At 44.3% G+C, this 25,102-nt stretch overlaps 1 protein-coding gene across 2 annotated transcripts; it reads right to left on the bottom strand.

The window, feature by feature from the left end:
- On the bottom strand, nt 1-24,327 carry kdm7aa (lysine (K)-specific demethylase 7Aa). Of its 2 annotated transcripts, XM_071905675.2 has the most exons (19): nt 24,223-24,327; nt 15,160-15,245; nt 14,424-14,541; nt 13,981-14,141; nt 11,914-12,055; nt 11,187-11,373; nt 10,516-10,678; nt 9,060-9,147; nt 8,806-8,912; nt 7,955-8,046; nt 7,658-7,744; nt 6,969-7,070; nt 6,576-6,839; nt 5,679-5,806; nt 5,326-5,486; nt 5,000-5,094; nt 4,474-4,652; nt 3,785-4,170; nt 1-2,875 (listed from the first exon to the last, which is right to left on the bottom strand). In XM_071905675.2, exons 1-19 carry the CDS (start codon nt 24,318-24,320, stop codon nt 2,787-2,789), a joined length of 2,733 nt encoding a protein of 910 aa, XP_071761776.1. In that variant the 5' UTR covers nt 24,321-24,327; the 3' UTR covers nt 1-2,786. The 2 variants fall into 2 exon arrangements, with proteins under 2 accessions (XP_071761776.1, XP_071761777.1); XM_071905676.2 differs by lacking the exon at nt 6,969-7,070.
- Between the last annotated feature and the right edge of the window lie 775 nt (nt 24,328-25,102).

The following is a 25,102-nucleotide window of genomic DNA, read 5'->3' as shown; positions in this document are numbered from 1 at the left end:
TTATTTCATTAGTTTTATTTACAGGCAATTTTTGAAATGCAGAAACAAAATGCAATGCATTAACAGTGTCACAGTTAGCCAGTGTTTGTATACTTTAAATCATAAGCCATCTAAATCTGAAAAACAAACCATTGCAAGAACCAACGCACATAACACAAATGCCAAGAGATCTGCATATAAAAGCAAAAGGGAACAGATCGTGTACGATGAATACTACAGCTTAAAACAAACCCTGCCTGCGGGCCAGCTCTCGTGATTTCAATGACTTGACATGCAAAGAGTTGAAAGGTTAAAGTGTAGTGTAAGTAAAGGAGGAAATCAGTCTGGCAATGTGATTAACACTTGTTTTTTAAGTGGGTTCTTTGTGTCAGGATCATGTGAAATACCTCATTAGGGCTGAGTGATAGATCACACAGTCACTCGCAGGTCATGTGCACTACAAGTCAACCTGAGCAAAGCTTTAGAAGTCTGACACTGTTCAAAGAGTGGTCTTAAAGCTACTTGGCAACAGCTAGCTTGGGTGTCATTGGGTGAAATACCTCTTTTAGCGTCACCTCAACTAGGGTGTTAAAGGATAACACTGAGCAGAACAATTAGAAATGTGTCGAGTGGTGGGGGACGACACCAAATTCAGTTTAACAAAAGTTGATGCAAGAGTTAGCCTAAATGTACAATGACAGGTAAAAGTTAAGCACAGCTTGTCCTATGGACTGATCGACTTGAAGACCACGACCACAAAATCATTTCTTGACCAATCAAAAAAAAGAAAGAAGAAAACCCTCAGCAACTCCAAAACGTGATATCAATAAGTTTTGAGTGAGTCTACTGGGAAGAACATCCTGTCTGCGTCCATGATGTGGCTGGTGGTTAATCGAAGGTTATGTCCGTGGCATCATTCCCTGAGAGTGAAGAACTGCGCACCCCGAGCAAAACACACACTTCACATCAGCACTGCCTCACCGGAATCATTTAAAAAAATACTCACTCATCCCATTGAAGTTCCTCAAACGTTCATCTCTTCTGATTACAATGACTACTTTGGATTGACCACAGTGGCTCAGAATACTTGGTTTTTTTTGCTAAATGAAAAGTGGCACTAGTTGAAAGAGCTCAGGTGTAGATATGGAAGTTGACATTTCTCAGAATTCAAAATGCACAACCTAACCTATTCTCTATTCGCACGTAGCCCAAAACCTCTGGCTACAGGGAGAAGAGGGAACCGGAACAGACGAGAAGCAACACAGGATCTACTCAACTGGGGTTGGGGGGGGTAAAGAGTTATGACAGAATAGAAGGTAAGAAAAGATCTGTAGGCAAATTGCTACACAATAGATGATGATCACATGAAGTCTAAAACGTCCACATTTACAATAAGTATGTGTTAAAGATAAAAAAGAGAAACCCCTATAAAGGAACGTCCTCAGAATAGCCGAGGTTTAGGGTCAAAATATAATAAAATCATTATTCATCTCTTTCAATTAATAAATACATCATTCAGAATCCATAAAAAATAACATTAAAAAAAAAGAAATCAACATCACAGATAAAACGAGAAATAAATTAAGCAGGATATCATGCGAGTCGTTTCTCACCATTTTTTTTTTAGACCAAGTGAACGACTCTCATATTCCTATTCTAAACAAATTTCACTGAGAGGCAGCACTTTGGGGGTCGGCTTCCCTTCAGCCAGAGCTTGTCAGCAAGAGAGCCCCCTCTCTAATTCCATAATAATATAGTGCAGATATGAGAGTATTTGTTTATGCACTCAGTTGTGCAACTTAGTAACGCGTAGGAACACAGAAGATCATAATGCAATTATTTAGCACTGGCGAGAGTGGGCTTTTCCCACAAAATGAATAATTCCTACTTGGTAAAAAAACAAAGAATGAGGGAAGGATGCACCAACGTGCTGCCTCTCTCACTCTTTCCTCTCTCCACAAAGTCATTATTGCTGGTGTGATTGAGATAAAGGGAGTTGGGGGGGGGGATGGGTGGGGAGGGGCGATGGTGGAAGGGGGAAGCATGAGTGGAGAAAAGTACAAACGATAAGCACCATTTTGAAATTTCAGTTCATCTCCTCCTCCTTAGCACCTCAAGTTTTTCCCCAACGAGGCCAAAGGAGGCCCCGACTAGAAATACAGACACCATTCGGAGAGCCAGCTGCTTCAATACCAGCGTCTCAAACTCCAGGAAACCAACCTCTCCGACTCCATTTCACCTGCCGCTCCATCCTATTCAGTTTGTTGCAGATAGCCATGGAGGAAGTGGGAGGGAAGGGGAAAAATGCTTTAAATGGAGAGAGGAAGTATTAGTAAATGTGATGCAGATGTTTTGGCATCCAAAGCAGTAGATGTCTGGCTGTTTCCCTGGCGAAGCAAGCATAGTTGTCCTCCGGTACACTTGCTACATCTCCTTAACCGTTTGAATGCCCGCAGGAGCTTTTAGTCCACGTTTCCCTGCAGCAGAAAAGTCCGTAACATGCTCGTCTTCGTCGCTGCTTCTAGCTCCCTTTTGTTTTGTTTGTTTTTAGTGTGCTTGTAGTGAAGCCGTGCACTCGCTTATTGTGAATCCAATACCCTGTCTCCTAAGCATGCACAGTGAGTGTGTTTTGCGTGTCAAGAGTCTTTCAGTTAGGGTCGTCTCCAGGCAGTGTTTTTTTTCCTTTTCCTTTCTACAGCACAAAAGTGTCTGGGAACAAATGTACAGATGTTTCCCGAATAGGGGCTGTGCCCATTTAGGACCCCCCCCCCCCACACATACACATTTGCCTATGATGTTTTGGAGTGCTACACAAAGACCCGACTGTGTCTGTTGAGCTTCAGGATCTTCCCCAGTCTCTGCTTGGCAGTAGCCATCCCTTTTTTGGGCCGCTTGCCTGAAAAGTACAAAAGAGAGCCCATATCAATGGCTGTGATAAATCAGCAGACAACAGCATTAGAATTAAGCAAACAAGTGTATGGTTTTTACAACACATGTCTACAAGCCTGGACATTGTCTGTACATATGTATGGCCTCTTCAGTCTTGTTAATGCAAATACAACTCACATTTTGCACATCTTGTGTATTTGCTGGAAATTCACATTTTATTCGCCCATATTCTTCTCAGTGTTATACTGTATATTGCCTATATTTACACACTATTCCCATTTCATACTGCATATATTTAAGATTTTGACATTTCCAAATCGTATAAATTCTGTATTCATTCTTTTCTCTGTTGCAGTAAGTTATGTTGCACAGCCTAATAATGCTGTCTTCCCTACTTTTCCCCAGACTTTCTACCCAACATGTTCTAGTATTGGAATTGTCGGTTGCAGATGTTTATATAACCCCCATTTTTTCTAGTTCTATTATGTCCTGCCACCATGGTACATGGACATTATGTCATCATGGTGCCATCTGTGTATAGAAACTTCAAACTTACACCACAGGTTCCCTCTATAGAGATGATGATCCAATTTGATTTCAATTTGGAGCATCTTGCTGCATAAATTTGCATATTAATTATTAACTGATTTTGTTGAAACTATTGTACCTCTTTAATGCTTTAAGATTCAGAGTTCATATTAATACCGACTATGTGTTATGTGAAGGCAAGTATGTTGACAGAAATATTTGCTACTTAATGTACCAATTTGCTTAATTAATGACCTCATTAGCATAGCTGGTTATGTTTAATAAATCATGGTTGTTATGGTACGACTGCAGGTAGCTCAAGTGCCTCTTGTTTATATTTATACATTTAAACACTGGATAAGAGTGAAGAAAATATTGATCTCCAAACCTTTTGTGGCCTGATTGCTGATAGGTGGGGGGTTGGGGGCGTGCCTCTTGGAGGGGTGCAGCGGGGGAGACATGGAGGGGTCACAGTACTGGTAGTCTGTCTCTGGGCTGGTGGCGTGGCATCGGCTGAGAGGGCTGGGGAGCCCCTGATTGTCCCAGGCCTCGCTGCTGCTGTTGCCCTGGCTGTCCATGGGGCTCTTGTCCCCCTGGAGGCGGCGCTGGTGCTGTGCCGGCTCCATCTGCTCCGACGGCGAGCGCTGGCCGGGGCTGGACCACCAGGGCTCCTGGGAGGAGGCTCCCTTCTCTGGCTTGGAGGGGCACAGCAGGCCAGCCATAGACAGCATCCCCTGAATGGCCTCTTCTGTGCTGGGTGAGGTAGGACGTTCTCTGCAGGAAGCACAGAAAGGACACGCTCATTTACTGCCACTCAGCGCACAACTTGTATACTCAATGAATGAATGGTGCCACTGTGCTCCTGATCGACTTGATGATTCCATAACTTGAGCCAATGGCATTATGTCAGAAAAAAGCAAACTTAGTTCTGTAACAAAACTAATATCCATTTTTTGGTTCGAATAACATGTATTTGCATAATCTTTTATGAGCTCTGGAACTTGTTTAGCATGTAGTCATACTGCTAAGTGATGTCTTAACAGGAGCCTTTTCAACATCTTCACAAGTGTTCCTCACCGTTTGAGTGGTTTGTGTTTGTGCCTGAGTTTCTGGCCAGACTGGTCCAGCTCTATGGTGTGCCCTGAGCCTTTCTGCCAAGACGAGCCCCCCTCCTCCTCATCTTCCTCCTCATCCTCCTCCTCCTGGGAACTCTCCGAATCCTCCTCTGAAGAGCACGACGATGATGACGCTTTGTGCTACATTCACAAAAGGGTTGAAAGTTAGAAAGAAGGATGCATTAGTATCATAACATGAAATGTCAGCACAAAGTTCAATAGCAGAAAAATGTTTGTGTGTCATTACAGTACATTATGCATGTCATATTTCTGATGCTGGCATCATACGTAATGCATTCAATCTGTTGCTCTCCAATGGAAATTCATCTGAGAAAATCTGTTATCACTGCAGCATTATGGTGCAGAGGCATTGTGTTGCAATGAAGTTGTCACATGCGTTGGATTTTCCTCCTTATGTGTTGATAATGCATATATAAACTAAAGCCGGTGTGAGGACATTTGTGATATAACACAGTTGAGTGAGTTACCTCTGTCTGAGAGTCACTGTCTGACTCCACGTCTGACACACTGGAGTGTCCTGAGGCTTCTTCCCTGAGTTCAGTCTTCACCCTCTCCAGACCCCCTGGGGAACACAGGAAGAAAACCATCAGCTAAAGGTGTTGACAATGAATCCACTTACTGATGAAAGCCCCCAGCCTGTCTGCACTGGGCCTGCATTGGACTATTTTGAAACCATGCCATGCCGCAGGTCTAATGCCATATTGGACAATCTGAGTCTGTGTATGAATGCACAAGTGGCCACAATTTCCGCGATATATTATGGCTTCCATGATCCCTGCCATCGGTGACTTACTGAGGAGTGTGGCCTTCTCTACTGTGCTGTGCTGCTCCTGGCCGGCCTGCGTTCTCTCCGACTTCATATCCACACAACTCTTTGGTGGGCCATGGCCAACCGATGACCTTTCACCTTCCGTCTTCACCGGACTGCTCCCCGTGCCTGGCCGCCTCACATCTCTGCACACACACACAAATATACACGGGTGAATACTGAATAACATTCTGCACTACTCACCGTCAGTTCTCCATAACATATAGAGGATCTCGACTGTAGACTAGTAACAATCATGTTGCTAAATTAATTTCTTCTTTCCGTCTTTTCCGAGGCACAAATGTAGGCATGTTGACAAAAGAGAAGTGAGCTCTCACCGGATGATCCTGCCGTTGACCAGCATTAGCCGTAGGTGGTTGTCATCTAGACACTCTGCAGCAGCAGCCGCCGATGCAGTTGACACCTTGTTGAGCTTCCCATGAACCTTGGCACAGAACGCTGGGTCCTGGGTGGTACAGGCAAACAAAACACACAAACAGTCAGTACAGGCAGCGCATATTCAATCTTTTAGTCCACACATACACTTAGGTTGTGTTTACACTACGCTCCTTTTTTGTAGAAAAAAGTATGGCAATAATGAAAAGCAGGTTGTCCGACAAGCACTTTGTTTCCATAATGACTAGCTGTAGCAGGTGCCACTATCAGCAAATAATGAAACTCCAACAATGCAGACAATGAGCGCTACACTAACTTTATAATCAGAGTAACAACTACTAACTTTTCTCTACTGCTACTTTCTCCATTTTCACTCTGGTTATTGTCGTCTTTAACTGTCAGCTGCCTACGAAGCGTGTAATTCTGCCTCTTCCTTCTTTAGAAAGCACTCCACTCTGCCTAAAAATAAGCCAGGCTCAGCACTTTTCCAAAACCTGCCACTCCCCACTGATGTAAAAAATCTGCTGGCAGTTTATGAAAAGCTGTACAGTGTAAAAACGCCCTTACACTGTATTGGACAGTAGCATGTATTAATGTCATTTGTTTACATCTCCTGTTACTGTGATCTATTGTCATTGCTGTCACTGTAATTATCAGGAGAGCAGGGATGGGCAATCATGTGCCATGGAATGCAGAAAGTCTGCAGGTTTTCATTCCAACCAAACACTACACCAGGTTTGAAATCCCACAATCATTTCACAAACAAGTAAATCCTAATTGGTATGAGAAGACATTTCATATATTCTGCTATTGTTTGCCATTTGTTCCTTGGTGCTCACCTCGTCCAGCGGTCCCACCTCCAGCCTCCTCAGCACCTCCCTGGTGTGCTGCTCCAAGATGTCCAAGTTGGAGGGCACCTTGGGGTCCTGTCGCTGCTGCTGCTGCTCCCTCAACCGCCTGGCAGCCCTCCTCGCCCGCCGGGCCTGGCACAGCCTCTCCAGTGTGGAGCGGGTGGCGGGGCATCCATTTGATCCAGATCCAGATCCTACTCCACACCCACTTCCCTGAGATTTCACTGGCTTGCAACCGCTGCCTGGCTCCTCCTATAGATGGACACAGAAAACATAACATCCAGTCAAAAGAAAGTGTCTACCAGGGTCAGAAATGAATGGGCCTCGGGACAAAAAGCCCTTCCAAGTTCATAAAATGCCTGTGAAATTTAAAATGTTCACCCTGTTCACATTTGATCCATTGAGTTGAATGTGATTACTGCCCCCATGGGCCTCCGTAGGTGATTCAAGGGAGCCTATAACTGGGCAATTCTTTCCAGTATTCTGGGCAAGAAAAATGGAGTGGGTTTTTGATCAGACAACAACAGCAGCATGCAGCCTGAAGCAGTAGAAAATGTTGGCACCAGCAGGAGAAAATGCCAACCCCACACAAACCACTGCGTCAACAAAAAATACAACCACCAATATCATAAAACCTCTGCAATGGAGAGACAGAAGATGAACTGGTTGGGGACAGAGTGGGGAGGCACCATCCTCTTCTGTAAGGCCTACTGTGAGTTTCCAGCAGTAGGAAAGACGTGTGGGATATTATGATTTAAAATAAAACAACTCATAGTGGTAAAAGCTGTATGTTTATTTGCCAATATGCAATGTAAATGCATTTCATAGTTCTATAAAATTGGCCACACAAAGGACCCAAATGCTCTTAAATATCAGATTACACCTTGACCTTAGATACACCTTGATGAAATTTGATAGCGCCCATAAATAAAGGACTGAAGCATCTCAACTCTATTTAACTGTTAAATCAGTACCAGGACCGCAATACTCATCAGAGCTGCCTTCAGCACCTGCGTTAAGTTCAAAGGTCTATTCCTCTCTTCAAGTCCTTCCTCCTTATCGTTCCTTACCTCCAGGTAGCGGATTTCCTTGGTCAGCTCTTTAATGAGATGGTTGGGCCTGATATGGTCCGGTACCTCACTGGTGGGCTCAGTCACCTGCAAAGCCACAACAGGCCACATTGAGACAAAAGAGTTGGAACAGAGAGAAGTCTGTTGTTGGCCACTGACGTGCAACCAGAGGATAAGGAGCCAACAGTGGTGACGTCCATTACTGGAGCTCAGCTATGGAGAAAACCATTTGGATAGATAGATATTCAAGTCAGGTGCCCCAGACCTGCGCCCAGGACACTGTGGCTGACCCCTCACCTCTCTTTTCAACCAGGTCTTCAGTGCACTGATTAAAGCCTTGACTCCCTCCACTAGGTAGGTTGGAGGCGGACAGTTGTCCTCTCGTAGCTCTGAGAGAGGGAAAAAAAGAAAGTAGAGGTTAATACAAGGGTTATACCAGATAAAAATCTGAGAAAGACTATCACTGGCTATGTCTGAACTTTCATACAGCTGACGATCTTGTAGGCATTTTGTGCATACTAGCTGAGCGCACTGAAATATAAATTATCCAAATCAGACGCACATCATTCTTGAAAACAAATGTTGTGGGATTCTGCATTGAGATTTGTTGATGACAAGTTTTGCGATCAACAAACTTGTCAACTAGTTTGTGTATTACCGTTACATATTTATTAGTTAGTGTGCAGTGTGAACTTTCTGACAGCCATTGCCTGAATACCTGCCATTCACACAAGTAGGGGTTACATGTCTTGCTCAAGGACATTGGCATGGCTGTTGTGGGAGATTAAACCTGGGACCTTACAATTATAGGATGGTCTCTTTAACCACTGGGTTACATTGATACTTTTATAAGTCCCATATTTCACCTGTACAAATGTTTTGTACCTTTGTTTATTCAGAGAACACTGACTGAGCACACATGCTCTTCTTCAACAACACCCTGCTTCACATTCACACACATTGACATTTCCTTTATTTTTCCAGCTGGTCTGAGATGCAAACCAGCTAACTTCTGGTGTCAAGCTTGCGTCTTTAACTCCTAGGCTACCACCCCCAATTACTCTCTTCTTTCTGTGTTTATCATTGTGTTTTATTACTTCTGTGTTTTATCACGGTGCAAATACATAAACCAAACATTTGACTCTCACCTTTTAGGGTTTCCAGGAGATTCTTGGCCACATACCAGCAGATGGCCTCAAAGTATGGGAACTTGAAGAGGTCAGGGGTTTTCAGACGACGCTCCATTTCATAACACCTGGGAACCGACACATAGACAACGGGATACAATATAGTTGAGTTATAAAGAAAGAAAAAAAAATACAGCAGGACTCATATAAATGAATAAATTAATTTATAAATGAATAAAAAAATTGCACAATCAAGCCATTCTATAGCTTTTTACCTGAGCTGCATGCCAATATTGAGGTTGTGGAGGAAGTTCCCTCCGAACGCCATGCAATCCTGAGAGGTGAGAACGGCATGGATCCATCCTGTAGGGGGCGCCACAGCACAAGTTTAAACCACTGACCCACTGATTTATATGATGATTGTGATTGTGTACTATATGTGTGAGTGTGTTGGTTAGAGAGAGAGAGATATGCATGAAAATATGTAGATATTTACAGCAGAAATACCTCACCCATACGCTGAACATGCACACATGCACCTAACACTCACACCACATATGCACGTACCCACATACACTTCTTATCCTCCTACAGTCAGACCTAACGAGAGATAAGGCTGTCTGACTTAAGAGCTATTACAATGATGTGTGTCCTTTCAGATAAACAGTGCTCTTTATACGGCCCAAAGTGAGAGAAAACAGAGTCTGGGGGGTTGGGAGAAGCCTGATAGACAGGCCTGATAATGCTGTGGTTGACTGGCCTAGTGTGCTCTCTGACCTCCTTTAAATCCCACCTCTCCACACCCTCTCTACCCAAAGCTTTCTTTTACAACCCTGCTTCAGCCTCTGGAGAAAGCCCGGCTGGAAGGCTGATTGAGGACATCCAACAGTTGACAGGCTGAACTGAGCTTTGTCTGTCTGGTGCAGTGGGAGAGCGATTGAGTGCTGTGGGCTTTACAAATCCATCGGGAGAGTGATGGATGGATCCCCGTAATAACTGGAGACATTAGCGATGGTTTAACCATCACTTCAGTGAATGAAAGTCATATTCTATTCATAACAAGAAAGAGATAAACATATTTTTCCCCTCTCAACATAATCTCCAATTCACCACTACACTAAAGTAGCTATATCCCTGCAAAGGAATGTAAGAACTTGAAGTCACATGCAGGAGATCTGGCAAAAAGTGAAAGTTGTGAGCAACAGCAACATTGCTACTTTAATCATATTACATAAGACCTCTCATTTTTCCATTGTAATTATGGTCATTAAACACTGTTTAGGTTGTTGCTCAGCAAGAAATTCTCTCTCTGTTATTTTCCCTTGGCAATGAGAGAGGTCCTTCAAGAAGTCTGTATTTTCCTGGCAGGAGCCATGGGAAGCATGATTTTATTTTTACTTTTCAGTGTGTGTGTGTGTGTGTGTGTGTGTGTATGGACTGGAGTCTTTCTGTGAAAAGACAAACAAGACTACAGGCTTCTAGACAACCGGTCAGCTGAGCTGCTGCAGTACAGCCAGCCAGGAATCAACTGCTATGATATAACGGTAGTGACACAGATAACTCTGTGTGTGTGTGTAATTTTTGCTTGGGAACCACAAAGTGGGCGATCATCCAAGACTGTGAGAAGCCAGTGGTAGAGGTCCTTTGGGGACAATGGCTATAAAAAGTAACAGTGTCACATGCAAACATATACAAGCGCACAGAGAATCTTACAGAGGCATAAACACAGACCTGTAGGGATGAGCAGGGTGGTTCCTTGGGGCACAACACACTTGTAACACTTCTCCACTTTGTCCCCAAAGAACACCTCACTCTGATTGGGCGAGGAGCTCCATGCCTCATATAGTGCAAGGTTGGTCGGAGTGGGCTTGATCAAGTAGAAGATCTTCTCACCCTGCAGGGCAGAAGAGGAGGAGTTTGGGTGAGCGGTCCTGGCTAACTTTAATGTTTGAGACTCTGAGCAACTGTAGTGACGTTATTGTATGTAAACACCCAGACCCAGCCATTCACCACCACCCCCATTGTGATTGTCATCTCTAGCTTGTGACAGTGGGAGCGCTAGATGATCACCATGGGTACAGCAGTGCTGCCCCTGGAGCTGCCTGATGAAGAGATGTGATGCGAGAAGCGAGGTGACCTTTCAGCAAGCGCTAGCCAATCAGCTGTGATTGCCCTAAATATCTCTGAATGTACAAACCCACTTAATTAAAAATCAGTGAGCTTGACGAATGGTAAGGAGGGCCTGGTACAAAAAACAATGCAGTTCAGACTAAACCATCGATAATGGTTTAGTCAGAACCGCATTGTTTTTGTGGGACTTGTGATCTAACCCTATCCTGATTCACTAGCTTCCAAACACATTTAGCTCATTTCAAAACACATTAACACACACACACACTTACCCAGAGAACATGGTACCAGACAGAGGTGCCTCCAAAGTCTATGTGGAAATCAGTGTAGCTGTCCTTGACCCCCATCAGGCAGTACTTCTGGACAAAGGGCTTGGGGAAGAAGGAGTCGTCTGGCCAGTAGTTCTCCACCCAGGACATCTTCTGAGCCACGTCAGGAACCACCACCAGCTCTGACATCCTGGAGGTGGAGCAAAGGCAAAGAAGGAAAGAAAGAGAAAGGAGGGATTGGGTTCAACACAGTTATTAATACTGCTATCATATAGTCAGATAAAGATGACCCTATTGGCTGTAAGTCTTGCACATATAGTGGACTCATATGACCCTCAATGAGGAGATGGGAAAATATATTCCATTGGCTGGAAGTAACTGTTGAATTTTCTTTTTCTGATTTATGCAACTAAGCTTGCATTTCACTAAACCACTGCACTTTTGGTTTTAGAATGCATGTACATGGGAATTTCAATACATTTCATAATTCACAAGGGTTTTGTATAAACAACATTACACTCTACTCCTACTTGGTACTTTGTGAGACAGCCAAGATTGCTACAGAAAGTAACCACTGATATAGTTACCATAAAGCCCATGTTGACTTCTATACACATTTTCAGAATTGTGACATGACCGGCTTGGACAGCTAGTGTTTGTAAGTAATGCCATCTACATGGTTGGCTATTCCTCTGGCCAACAAACCGATAAAGACCATAGCATAGCTTACTTAGTGTCAGAGAACTCCAGGCTGATGAGGTTGAGGACCTTGGGTCGATGGGGCTTGGAGAAATACTTGATAAACTCGCTGAGCTTCATCTTGCTGTCCGCCTGCCGCGCCACATCTATCACATCGATGATTTTGTCGCCACCTGGATTGGAGATGAGCAATGAGACATCATAACATCCTACTGCTCAGTCCCCATAACATGAGAAGCAGCAGTCTCGTAGTCACTGTTTCATATTTGGCACTGCCTGACAACAAACAAGGATTGAATAGTGACTGTATAACAAAAAACATCTTCAACTTTAATTGGCTGCAGAGTGGGCGTGGGGATCGCTGGGGTCGGAGGCCTGCTGGCATCTCCATGTGTCTTTAGAACAAGCCCTCAGGGAAACTGGCACCAATATGGCAGCGTGGGGAGGGGCTGCACAGAGGCAAGCTAGACAATCTGTCAATCTGTCCAGACCACCAGTCCCTGAGGAGGGGAAGTGGGTGGAGGTGAGAGGGTTGCTGCTTTTAATGCATATGTCTGCATGAGCGAGAGAAAAAATATGCCTATAGATGTGAGAGAGGGTGTAGGCTACATGTGGTGTGTTTATGTGTGAGAGAGAGAAAAGGCGTGCAAAAAAGAAAGAGAAGGACAGAGTCAAAATGAGAGACCCGAAGCACACCACCCAACAGTTGGGAGGCTACAAATCACACTCGTCTGGCGGGGCTGAAGCGAGGCTGACACAAGGGGCCGGAAGTGGGGCTGGTGTGCAGTGTGTGTAGCAAGACAGCTGGCTGTTGTGTTTTCCCCACACCCCTCCCACACACCTTTTTTATTACCCCCTTGCTCTCTCTCTCTCTCTCTCTCTATCTCTCTCTCTCACACACACACACACACACACACCTCTATGGGCCCAGCTGGCCAGCGTCTGATGACAGAGAACAGCTGGAGTAAGGGCAGTCAGTCACACAGTGAGGGACAAAGCCGCCTGCAAACCACATGACGACAGACCAAAGCACCAGCATCCAACTCCCACAGCAGAAAGCCGCACGAGTAAGAGCCTTTATAATGTCCATACTCCATGGCTCTACTGAACTACAGTTCAACAAGAGGCACTTGAGCTGCCTAATGTCCCACCACAATCACCATGATACAGTATATTAAACATTACCAGTTATGCTAACAAGGTAATTAATTGAGCTAATTAATGCATTAACAAGCAAAGATTTCTGTCAACGCTCTTGTCTTCACATAGCACATGGGTAGTATTAATATGAACTCTGTATCTTAAAGCATTAAGTAGTTATAGTAGTTATAGTAAATCTCATCATAAAACTACCACTGCATATTAATCGACTCTCTAGCACTGTGCCTAAAATTCGGACAGCCAAGCTTCAGACAGTAGCTAGGCAGGCGGGTTGCTCCTGGTGAGGCGACTGAGGGTGGCTGTGTGCTGAAATGGGCTGGGCTTGGATGCTAGTGAGACACAGGAGACATCAGCGTCCACTCCTGTTGTCCCATTGTCTCCCAACTGTAAGAAATGTAACCCTAGACTCAGTCCCTGGTCACAACACCTGTGCCTTGGCTTAATGCTCAATAGGGCATGGGAGAGAAAGATAAAGTGAGAGAGGGAGTCTGTAATCTGAACTTAATGATAAAAACACCGGTGGGCTTGGTAATGGGCTTGTAATAGGAGCCGGGAAGTACCAGGCCCTTTCAATAAGGAAGCCTAGTGGTCACAGAGAGGGCAGTGAAAGCTTAGCCGTCACTCATTTAGAACTCATTCAGCCATCGCCTGATGCCTGATAAGTGGGTTAAAACCCCATGAACCTGGCAACCTGTTCATATTGACACACAGATGGCGCCTGCTCGATGATGGACACTTTGCTGGCTGGTGGTGGGTGGTTTCATTACCCACTGAGCAGAATGTGGCTACTGTATATTCCAAGTACTGTATATTCCAAACACATAGCCCATACCCTTCTCAAAGGTCAGACTATGCATTATTATGAATTTGATTCTTCTGATGGCAACTGCTTGATGCTGCCCCATCACACCTATTGATTATTCTTTAGTGTCCTTACCCACATACTGCTCCACATCTTTGACTGAGAAGGTAGGTGGTGGTAGTTTGAGACCCAGGCCTTCCATCTCGGTGACAGCTATGGGATAGCTGAAACCATGCCTCTCCAGGTACCTGGGTGTCACCTGCTCACCCTTCATCTGCATCATAATCTCCTCCCCACTGAAAGAAACAGTACAGCAAGTTCAGTGAATAAGATCTATTGCCATGTCATGAACGTCAGGATGTCTTGTACAGTTCACAAAAGGTAAAATTTTAATATGGCGGGCTGTTGTCGAGATCATTTTTTGGGGTGAGCAGACCGTTGACCTCTATTCAGGTATGAATGAGGGCATACCTGGACTGGTATCAAAGAGGCATTACCCTTGGTGGTTGGGTTGACAGGTAGGGTAATTGTTGGGTATGTGGTTGTGTGTGTGTGCATGTGTCCCACTTGATATCTACCTGGCGAAGGTCCTGTTCTGGAGCTCCTTGATAAACACTGGGGTGCCAGCCTGCACTGGCTTGGTTCCATCATCTGGCTCGGTGTAGTCGTGTCTATGCCAGTTGTTGCGCTTTTTCACTGCAACAAACACCACACCATTAGCTCCAGCGATTGACGTGATGATATCAAAGTTTTATAGGGTTATTTCATTCTGATTTCCTCGTGTTGTCGCCCCTATGAAGCTTGTTCTCCCAAGTTGCAGTAATAATGCATATTACCACCAGTCTTCATAAGGACATTAATTCACCACTCAACCCCTGCGCTAAGGGCTGGAGTAGGGGTGCATGTCCAATCAAGTGGAGGGCTTACAACACCATTCAATTAGCCTGTTAATGTCTGCCCCCGGGGCTCTCAGGGGTTAACCCACCCCCCACCCCCCTAAAAATCAGACTAGAGTACTGCTGTGGAGAGTGGCCTTGTTCCCCTGTGGCTAGTCATACCATACAGAGGGGGGTGAGAGGGGAAATAATGAATGGAGAGGGTGATGCAGATATGTAAAGAGAGACAGACAGAGGATAGTGTTTGATGGATGGAATACATTAGGACTGCGAGTGAGGAAGAGAGACAAACAGAGAGAGAGAGAGAGAGAGAGAGAGAGAGAGAGAGAGAGAGAGAGAGAGAGAGAGAGAGAGAGAGAGAGAGAGAGAGAGAGAGAGAGAAAAGAGGAAGCATGACACTAATGACAGAGTTACTCACTCAGGGAGGGTCCATGTACAACATCACAGTTGGGACAGTGGTAAACGTCAATATCCACTGCATGATGCTCCTCTACCTGCACACAGCTGGAAATGGACAGGAGACACAGAATTAGGACAGGGGTTTACACTTCCTGGAACATGTTCAAACAAGGTTCAGGATGTTTGGAAGTCTATCCTAAATTATCCCTAGCTAAACTCTCTCTTAGCTCATTTTCATGCCAGCAGTTTTGTTTTGAAGAAATTGTTTCTAGCCTCTTGTTTGCAATACTAGTGAAAGTGAATGAAGATCTTAAGAATTTCACCAAAAATCACACGCAAATCCTTTCAAACAACATTTTTATTTGCTCCTACTACTAAGGCTTATGGAAGGCAATCTCATGAAATCTTTTTGGATGTTGTGAAAAAAGGTAGTGACAGGACAAGCTTCTTAAAATCTTGAATTCCCCGCAAAATACTATCAAGCAACAAGAGTGCATTTCAGGTGGACACATCAGGAAAAAGAGCACCAGAATGGTCCATGATTTACAGTGTTGAGGAACCTGAGGAGACCCTCAAGTCCTTTCACACTAGGTCTTTGTCTGGCCTCGACAAGTTAAGACAGATATATCACACCCAAGCTAAAGTCACACCCTGACAAACCCTGTGTGTGTTATGGGAGGAGATGTCAGGAGTGACATGCAGATAAGCAAACTGTGAGAAATAGCAGAGTACAGTTTGTGTGTGGAGGATGACATTTGCCCCAACTCCTTTTTTCAACAAATGTTCTAAAACTAAAGCATCACTGACATTTGAGAAAAGAGCAGTTTCTAGGAACATTCCCTCAGCTGTGGCCTGAAGCGCATTTCATAGCCTTTGCACAACAACAATGCAAGGACTCTAGCAAAGCTGGCCATGTTGCTGCAGGCAAAACCTGTGTTGGGCATCTACTGTTTGCTATTTACAAAGAGCACGCCTTGTCACATAGCCTTGCGTTTTTCTCCCACGGATCTGCGACAGTGTCAGCATCACTCATACCGCTACCCCCGACTGCCCTGCAACAGCCAAACCACAGGCAGCAGCACACACACACCCACAAACACACACACACACACACACACACACACACACACACACACACACAGATGCACACATTCCACTGTTGCATACCAGAGCCCCATTCCAGAGCAGCATGGGTTGAGCAGCCACTGAGAGTTGCCATTCTGCCTGAATGGATACCAATGGTTGTTTAGAGCTAGAAAAATTACAGGCTGCATGTTTGCATGTGCACTGTTCAGCTAGCACTTTTTAAAGCTTAAGTGAACAAAGACAGGATCCTTTGTGCATAACATCTGCACCACAGGCTACAGTTATGCTTGTCAGTTCAATTTGATTTTTGAGATCTGATCATGAAGATTGGATAAGATCATAGTGCTGTTGTCCCCACTTGACCTGAAAATGCCTGTTATACATCTCCTGTGGCTGTATTTACTTAAATGTCTGTCCCTAATACTTTCCCCCCCCATTCTTCCTCTCCACCTCTTTACATTGCTTATATGCATACTGCTAGGACTGTGTCCAGACTATGTAGAGTTATGATCACAGTGCCTGACAATTTCCATATGTGGTTTGGAAAATCTGATTTAGCAATCAAGAACCATGCTTTGTGCCTCCAGACTTGTCACTTAATCCTGGTGTGATCAGATAAAAACTGCATTGAATCAACATTATAATAACAACCATGGACAATTCAGGTCACTTCAACAAATCTTCATCTAACCAACTCACCAGACAACAATTAACAACACTGCTCTGACTTCTCACATGACTGAGGCCAATTTAATTATGCAACTTACATGACTTGTTTTCAGTTAGGCTAGTTAAGAAAATTGCAATTAAACCCTATTACCATTCTAATGGGCTGCTCTTGTCACTTGTAATGACACATTAATTACACTATCCTGTATATCCAGTACAAAACATGCAAGCACCATGGTTTGAATGTCACTTAGGGCACTTGCCCTCATCAAACCATCATCAACTCCTTCCTTCAGGCTCCAGGGGTTAGCTCCAAGGCGACAGCTAGCATAGAGGCACGGGGTATAAACGACAGGTTTCAGTCGCTGATACAACCTCTGTTTTCAAAGAGGACAGCCTGCAGGAGGGACGGAGCTGACCACGGCCCACTATCAGCTTTGATCTAAGAGGAATTGCAGGAAACTGTAAAGGAAACAAAGCCGGGGGCCATTAACTCATCAGGAAGTGGTGAGCTCCAGCGACTGCTGGCCCCCTTAGCATCGCTGTACTAACAGGATGTCAACAGTAGTTCCCGTTCCCTAACTTACTACATACAACCAGGTGCTATTATTGGTTGCACAGCAGGAAAACCTTTAGGCTACATAGTTTCCAAAGGTATCATTCTTAACGCAGGCAAGTATAAAACTGTTAACACTTCTTCATTTTAGACGTTTAGCTGCCGGCCTTATCCAGAGCAACTTACAATGAGTTGTAGTTGTATAGTAACAAATGGCATACTTTGTTTTGCCATTAAGGGGGCCCATTTACATCATAACTATTTTTCTTTTTTGTAAGATCACAATGTCAAATGTCAATGACAGTTTAAAAAACAAAACAAAACAGCAGAATAGCTAAAAAATAGCAGTCCTGCCCCTGCACGTGAGCAGGGGAATGACCAACAACAATACTGTACAGTGCTGGCTGTGGTATTAAGCCTAGCTCATGTATCTGGAATCTTGGCTGGGACATGCGGCTATTCGCTGGGGGAAAGCATGAGTCACAGCTCGCTGCCGGCGGATTTGTTGAGACGTGCGAGAGCTGTGTGCGCTCAGCTGATGCAAGCCAAAGAGTTGAGGTGGCCTCGTTGTCCTCCTCTTCCTTCCTACTTTCCTTATGTAATGCCACAGTGGGAAATCAGGGCACTGTGCCACATACACTGGCCTGACTCAGCTTACGTGTCACCTGCGCCAATGATTAACTGCTTAACTAGGCGCCCAAAGCTCGTGAAACAGTCGGGACTGAAGATACTGCATGCGAGGGAGGGAGGAAACTCAGCTGAAAAGGAGAGAGGGCTAAGTATTTCCTGCCTTGCGCAGGCATGATGATGTATTGCATCATCGCAAAGCTGGTGAGTGTGCAAACAGACTCTTGTATCTACTTGAGTCTCACAGCCTTGGAAAGCAATGAGTGGGATGTTCAGATTGGAGACAACTGAACACAACAAATCAAACACTAGATATGATACTGCTATAATCTGTTGTAGGACAGTAACAAAAGTTATTGTGACAATACAACAAAATGTGATAAAGCGCACAGACAGTATGCCCCATAAAGATAAAAACAAAACCTTGCCTAATTCAGAGTGGAGCGTCATTGCTTCACAGAGACTGTGACAGCACCGCAGAGATCACCAAGCCAAACATCCCCTCCTGAATGAGAGGAGATCTGTCTACTTGCTAAACCCCTGCCATCAACAGCCCCTCTCCCTCCACTTCCTCTCATCAAGGGCCTCCTTCCTGTGTTACTGAGAGGGCTTATTCATTAGTCCATGCACTGTGAGGGGTTCATTGTCCTCAATGATCAGTGAGGAAACACAATGGCTGGAGGCGGGCATCGCCATTATTTTAAGCTCTAAATAACCGCTCTGCATGGGGCGCTGACACGCCTACATTAGGGAGCTGGCAGATCCCTAATGGATGGGTGGTAGAGATAGAGAGGAGATGGGGGCAGTTAAACACACCTGGCTATCTTTATCTACCCCAGAGGGGCACCTGACTCCCTCAAGCCCTTTTCGTAATGCACTCAGCGAATGCTTACATAAACAGTGATGGACTCAGCGGACAGCAGTTGGAGCCACTGAGCCCTGACAGATGGATAAGGATCTGTCATTTTGGCCTTACTGGTTAAATCATCTTGGTTAGCTGACCATAACAGCGACAACATCCCTGCAGTGGCCACAGCTTGAGGGAGGCCGGGGCCTCTGTAGTCAGCTGGAAAACAACAAAAGAGGATCACTTTGGTGTTTATGGGGCGTCAGAGAGCCCCGGGGAGTTTTAACAGCTTAATTGTTTTTGGTGCAGGTTGCAGTGCCTTGAGGCTCCTAGCACTGGGGCTCTGCCTTCACACGTCTTCAACATGCTCGTCTCAAGACACTAAAGGCCCCTGTAAAACCTACAAAGTCATCAGTCTTCTGTCTTTCTACTGAAATACATCAGTCAACAAATCCACTCCTAACTGACCTAAAGACTAGCTGGCGTGTCGATGCATTACACTCCACGCTTTTCAGCATGCATTTTGTAATGCATTATGATTGAATCACAATGACATACATTATTTTTTTCATAACATAGCATGGACTCAGAAGTAAACAGTTGTGAGTTTCCTATGGCAGCACTGAACTATCCAAATTATCCTGACTTAGCAGTCGATGAATGAATCCCTCTTTGAGTTCCAAACCTATTCCCCAAATAGAGTAAAATTATATAAATGGAGTGGTAGTTTTGTTCTTCAATCAGGCCAAATCTGGACCAAGTTTTGAATCATCATTAGCAGAGCTGCTATATATCCACATACCTTAACTCAAACTGACTGCCAATCAATACATGATGCTGTTGACCACCTAATCAACATTGATCAAACTAAAACTAATGCAGTTTCCCAGGGCCCTAGAGACAGTCTTGCTAATGAATGTAAACACAGCTTTTAACAGAAGCTATGAAGCAGCTCTTTACATTGGCTCATTAACCTATCAGTCAGCTAAACAGATAATCTAAAATGTCTCCTTCATGAATGAAAACAGCAAAAAGCAGAATCCTTCCGCTCATCCATCCATCCACTTGGTGTAAACACTAAAAAGACACTCTGTAGAGGCTATCCATCTCTCTTTAGAGCGCTCTCCCTCTGTACGACATTGACGGATCATGCATTGAACTTGGCTTGGTGGAGCGCCCATCAATCATTCCCCCATTCCCTCTGTCCCATCTACCCACTGGTCTATCAACACCCCCACAGTCCATGCCTAAACCAGACACAAGCTGGGCTGAGTGCCTGACACCTAGACCGAGGTAAAGTCTGTGATCTGAATTGACCCGCTGACGATCTCCAGTTCACTGACATCCACAGTGATGACACAAATTACTAGCTTCTCTTTTTAAAGATAACGTGCCCTTTTACAGAGGCAGGTCTTCTAAGCTGAGGCTCTCTATGGTAAACAACGGCCTTCGAACTAAGATTTGTAATCTAAACCTGGGGTTGTAATAGTGGGATCTGGGGGCCCACAGGGGTCCTTGAGGCAGTTTTAGGTGGCTCCCAGGAAAATGAAGAAAAGTTTAATTTCACTATAATTGAATTCACTAGAAATTATGACAATTACAGAATGTATAACAATGACTATTCTGATCATAGTTCACTCTCACCATCATTACCTCCCCATGCACCACTACCATTCAATACTAAGCCAACAACAACAAATCTTCCCATATGGGGTCCCTGGAACAAAATCTTATCCATGTCGGGGTCTGTGACATTAAACATTTGAGAACCCCTTATCTAACAAATACAGCCACATTCTGCTTCCCAGTTCCCTTACTGGTCACTTGTCCCAAACTGATAAAGCACACAGCATTCTGATTACCATGCCTGGGTCCTCATCCCATTATAGTGGCAGGCTGTATTGTGTAGCGAGATGTTGATAGAGACAGGTGATGGAAAACAGGGACATTCTCCAAGAACTGAGGCAGTGAGACAAAGTCTCTCACACAAACAGAAACAGACATGGCAGCTGAGCAATGCTGACAAACAGGCAGCAGGAGGTTCAGTTCCTCCACTTTCCACTCCATCGGCGAGCCATCATCCACAGCCAGAGAATATCCCTTTCCTTCTGGCCAGCCTCGTGGGAAAGAGGCTGGAAATGAGGCTGTTTTTGGAGCTCTGCGGTGGTGTGTATGTGTGTGTTTGCTTATTAGTCATCAATGGGGGAAGCTCCAACATTTGTTCCTATTCTTTCTGGCACAAGACACACAGCCAGTCTTTCTTGGCTCAGATACGCCACAAATTCTGGGCGGCAAGTTTTTGGCAGCCCGGTTAATGTGGTTACGCAATGGCTTCCGTCATTTCAACACGAGCAAAACGGCTTATTGTATTCATAAACAGTTGCCGTGGAGATGCGCCCACACAGGCTGATTCAAAGGATCAAAGAAAGGGTCATGTGAAACACACGTGTAAGACAGCCTATGGCCTTGGACTTATTGGGTGCACATTGACGGAGGTGACAATAACATGAACTCAGATCTCGTTGGTTATCTAGGCCGGTCATGCAACATATAATTTGATAATAATAATGTGATGGCCTATTTTATTGATCCCCAAAGGGAAATTCTGTATTCGCTTTCCCCCTTCCCGGGATCAGAGCGCAGGGTGAGCTACTGAACAGCAGGAAGGTTCACTGTCTTGCTCGAAAGCACTTCAGCAGGCTTCATGGTGTCTGACATGGGGCTTGAACCCGGGTCCTCCACATGAAGGATAGCCTCTTTAACAACTAGGCTACCCTGCTGCCCCGAAGTCTATAGGGTCATTCCGTGTCAACTCAACCAGAGCTCGGCGGCTCGAACTTTTGATTTTGATAATTTTTCTCCTGGTGGAAGATATACATAAATGATGAAGAAAGCCCAAATATTAAAGCTCACTGATCATTATTTACTGAGTTTCCCCCAATTTTGTAGAGTGAGGGTCAAAACGATAATTTTCGCCTATGATTTGGAGGAAGTTTAGGGGTCTAAAAGCGACACTGAGAAAGGTAGCAGAGCTGTTTTTCTTTTACAGAGAGACTTGGAGGTAGACTACAATATTCTGGCAGTTTCAGCACTTGATTTTGTGATGTGTGCCTATGGCAACAGCCAAAAAACAGAAAAAACACATGAGTGAGTGATTTTTCTGAAAGTTTAAATATCAATCACTCCAAAAGTGTCAAAGATACCTCAATATCCTTTTCCTTCCTGGTTTAAAATAGAAATATCTCAGTGTCTATGCATTTGCAAGGCCCCGGGTGTTTTTTTTCTCTTAGATAATGACCTGTGAATATAGCTCCAGAATTAAGTAGTCAAATTTGACATGTTTTCAAAGGTCAAAAACCAACTGTGTGACACATGGTAGGAAGCTAGTCTTTTGTGTCCATAAAGAAGAGGTTCTCAAGTAAAAAGAATATAAAAATTGGAAATGTATCTTTTTCCTTCATAAAAAAAAATAGGGCAAGGTTTTTTTTTCTTCATTTTTCAGCTACTGCCATGGGCACACATCACAAAATCAAGTGCTGAAAACTGCCAGAATCTTGTAGTCTACCTCCAAGTCTCTCTGTAAAAGAAAAATAGCTCTGCTACCTTTCTCAGTGTCGCTTTTAGACCCCTAAACTTGCTCCAAATCATTGGCGAAAATTATCGTTTTGACCCTCACTCTACAAAATTGGGCGAAACTCAGTAAATAATGATCAGTGAGCTTTAATATTTGGGCTTTCTTCATCATTTATGTATATCTTCCACTAGGAGAAAAATTATCAAAATCAAAAGTTCGAGCCGGCGAAGTTTCTGGAATTTGGTTGATTTGACACGGAATGACCCTATATACAGCGTTCTTGAACACATGCCTGGGTGGTCACTGCAGCTATTGGGTGTCAAGTAGAGCAAGTATGACTTACAAGAGACATTTCAATTGATGTGTACACACACACACACACACACACACACACACACACACACACACACACAATGAGGTTGCATTACACCAGGAATAGGCAGCCAGGTGCCATGAAGGGCCGAGGGGATGTAGGTTTTCGTTCCAACCTAAGGTGATTTCGCTAATTAGTTTCTCCTTTCTGGTTGAAGGTATGTTAATCAGTGTAATCTCCTGCTGTAGTCTTTGGCTGGAATGGAAACCTGCAGACTCTTGGCCCTACATGGCACATGGTTGCCCATCCCTGCATTACACAACCACAAAATTCCAACTATTATATTGGCAGCCACCACCCACACATACACCATGAATCAAAAAGAATCTACAGCACCACAGGTCCACTTGTAAACAGGTCATGAGGACACATAATTACCAAAGTAGAAAATGGGACACAAAAAGCCCTGAGCTTTCCAGGGACATGTGCCTGGTACCTTTAAATATTCCCCTGTCCGCCACTAGGGGTCTCCTGCCATGTGCCTCTTCTGCTTGAAAGGGGGATTTAAATTTCTCAAGCTGTCAATCAAATGACCGACCATAACAAGCTCCTTGTTCCCTCCCACTCACTTTCCAATAATATAACCACGAAAAAACACGACAAAATACAAAAAGCTATAACTACATGAACAACTTGAAATACGTGAACTCTTTTAAATTAGGATATAACCAGACCTGTTCCCAAAATAGCTCGTATATGGTGGCCAAACAATTGACATTTCCTGGTGAAATGTAACGTTAACAAGTTTAATGAACAACTGTCCAAGTTGGCCGCTTGCCTTTACCTTAAATAGCCTAATGTTATCAGCCATACTTTCAGCTTGTATCCACACACTGGTATACTATGACTGCTAAAGTGGCTGTTAATCCGTCAAATCAAAGTTAGACCAAAATGCGTCTTCACTCCGAAGTCTCTATAGGTAACTGAGCAAAATGCAGTCTTTGCAGATCTTGATTCAGCCAAGCTTTTAATCACTGAGATTGACTGACACAGCTCGACAATCCTAGACAGATCCGCATATTTCTAGGTAAAAACTACTTGCCCCGAGGCTCTATTTAAGTCAATAATTGTCAACATAGTTACAAAGAGCAGGTCCGAGTCGCACATTTAACGTATTGACCGCACAGTGAAATAAATTCAAGACTATCTCAGAAAATGAAAAGCCACTTTCTTTCGTTAAGTCGTGTCAATAGACGCTTTAAAACCCCCGTCGCCCACCGCTAGCTCGTTAGCAAGCTAAGTTAGCTAGCAGTCAACACCGCTAAGGAACCGTCGCCTTTCTTAAATAAACGTTGAGTGTTTGTCCCGTCAGATGGACTACGTCCCTAAAGGAGAATATAATCTACATACCTGCCGTGGAACCAGTCTTTACAGATGTCGCATTCGATCATAAACCGGCTCACATCGTACGGCTGCCGGCAGACACAGTACAGCGGGGCCGCCGCCATCTTCCTACTGTCCCCAAACAACGCAGGAATGAAGCGGGGCGGGGATTTAACCCACCGCCCGGAAACACCCGAGGAAAGAGCCGAACACACACGAAACCCACCGGTCTAGGCAATCCCACCTCTGACGTCAATTTCCAAATTATTCATTTCCATCTGGTTGTGTAGGCACACCAACAAAAGACCCAAACTTTTTCCAACAAAGGAATGACATAATGGTCTTGTTTTGGGCACTTTGTCATGGTTAAAGTCTGAATCTTGTGATCAACCCAGACTGATGATAGTAAGTTAAACCAGGGAGCATGGTGGGCCTGGTAGGCCTTAAGAGGGACTAAATTATATGAATATTACAATTAGCAATATGTGAATTCAGAGCTGTAAAATTAAAGATTTACTTTAAACATGATTTCTTGTGAGTTTCAGGGGGTATGTTCATTTAAGATCTAGTTCCAAACATGCAGCCTCACCACTGACTTATCAGTGACCTATAAACACAGTTGATATGAAGTAAAAAGGAGCATAAATGCGTCACACAGCCCAAAGCTGCCGTCTCATCAGAAAAAAGTAAAGCAATCTAGGAGGTAATTTTCATAATGCTTTCACACCTCTTCCCCAAGAGGTGTGAAAACAGTTAACATTCTTCCTCTATGGCCTTAGACATTGCAGAATAGGACAAAAACCAAAACACAAAAATTCACCCCTGGTATGTCTCCATGGAGCATGTCTGACATGCCCTACGTGCTTGTGTGGTGAATAGCAATGGGACCACCGACCCACAGCTTGAT

The sequence above is a fragment of the Centroberyx gerrardi genome, chromosome 24 (assembly GCF_048128805.1).
Source record: "Centroberyx gerrardi isolate f3 chromosome 24, fCenGer3.hap1.cur.20231027, whole genome shotgun sequence".
Lineage (NCBI taxonomy): Eukaryota > Metazoa > Chordata > Actinopteri > Beryciformes > Berycidae > Centroberyx > Centroberyx gerrardi.
Note: the sequence above shows the minus strand (reverse complement) of the source record. Positions and strands in the feature narration are given on the sequence as shown.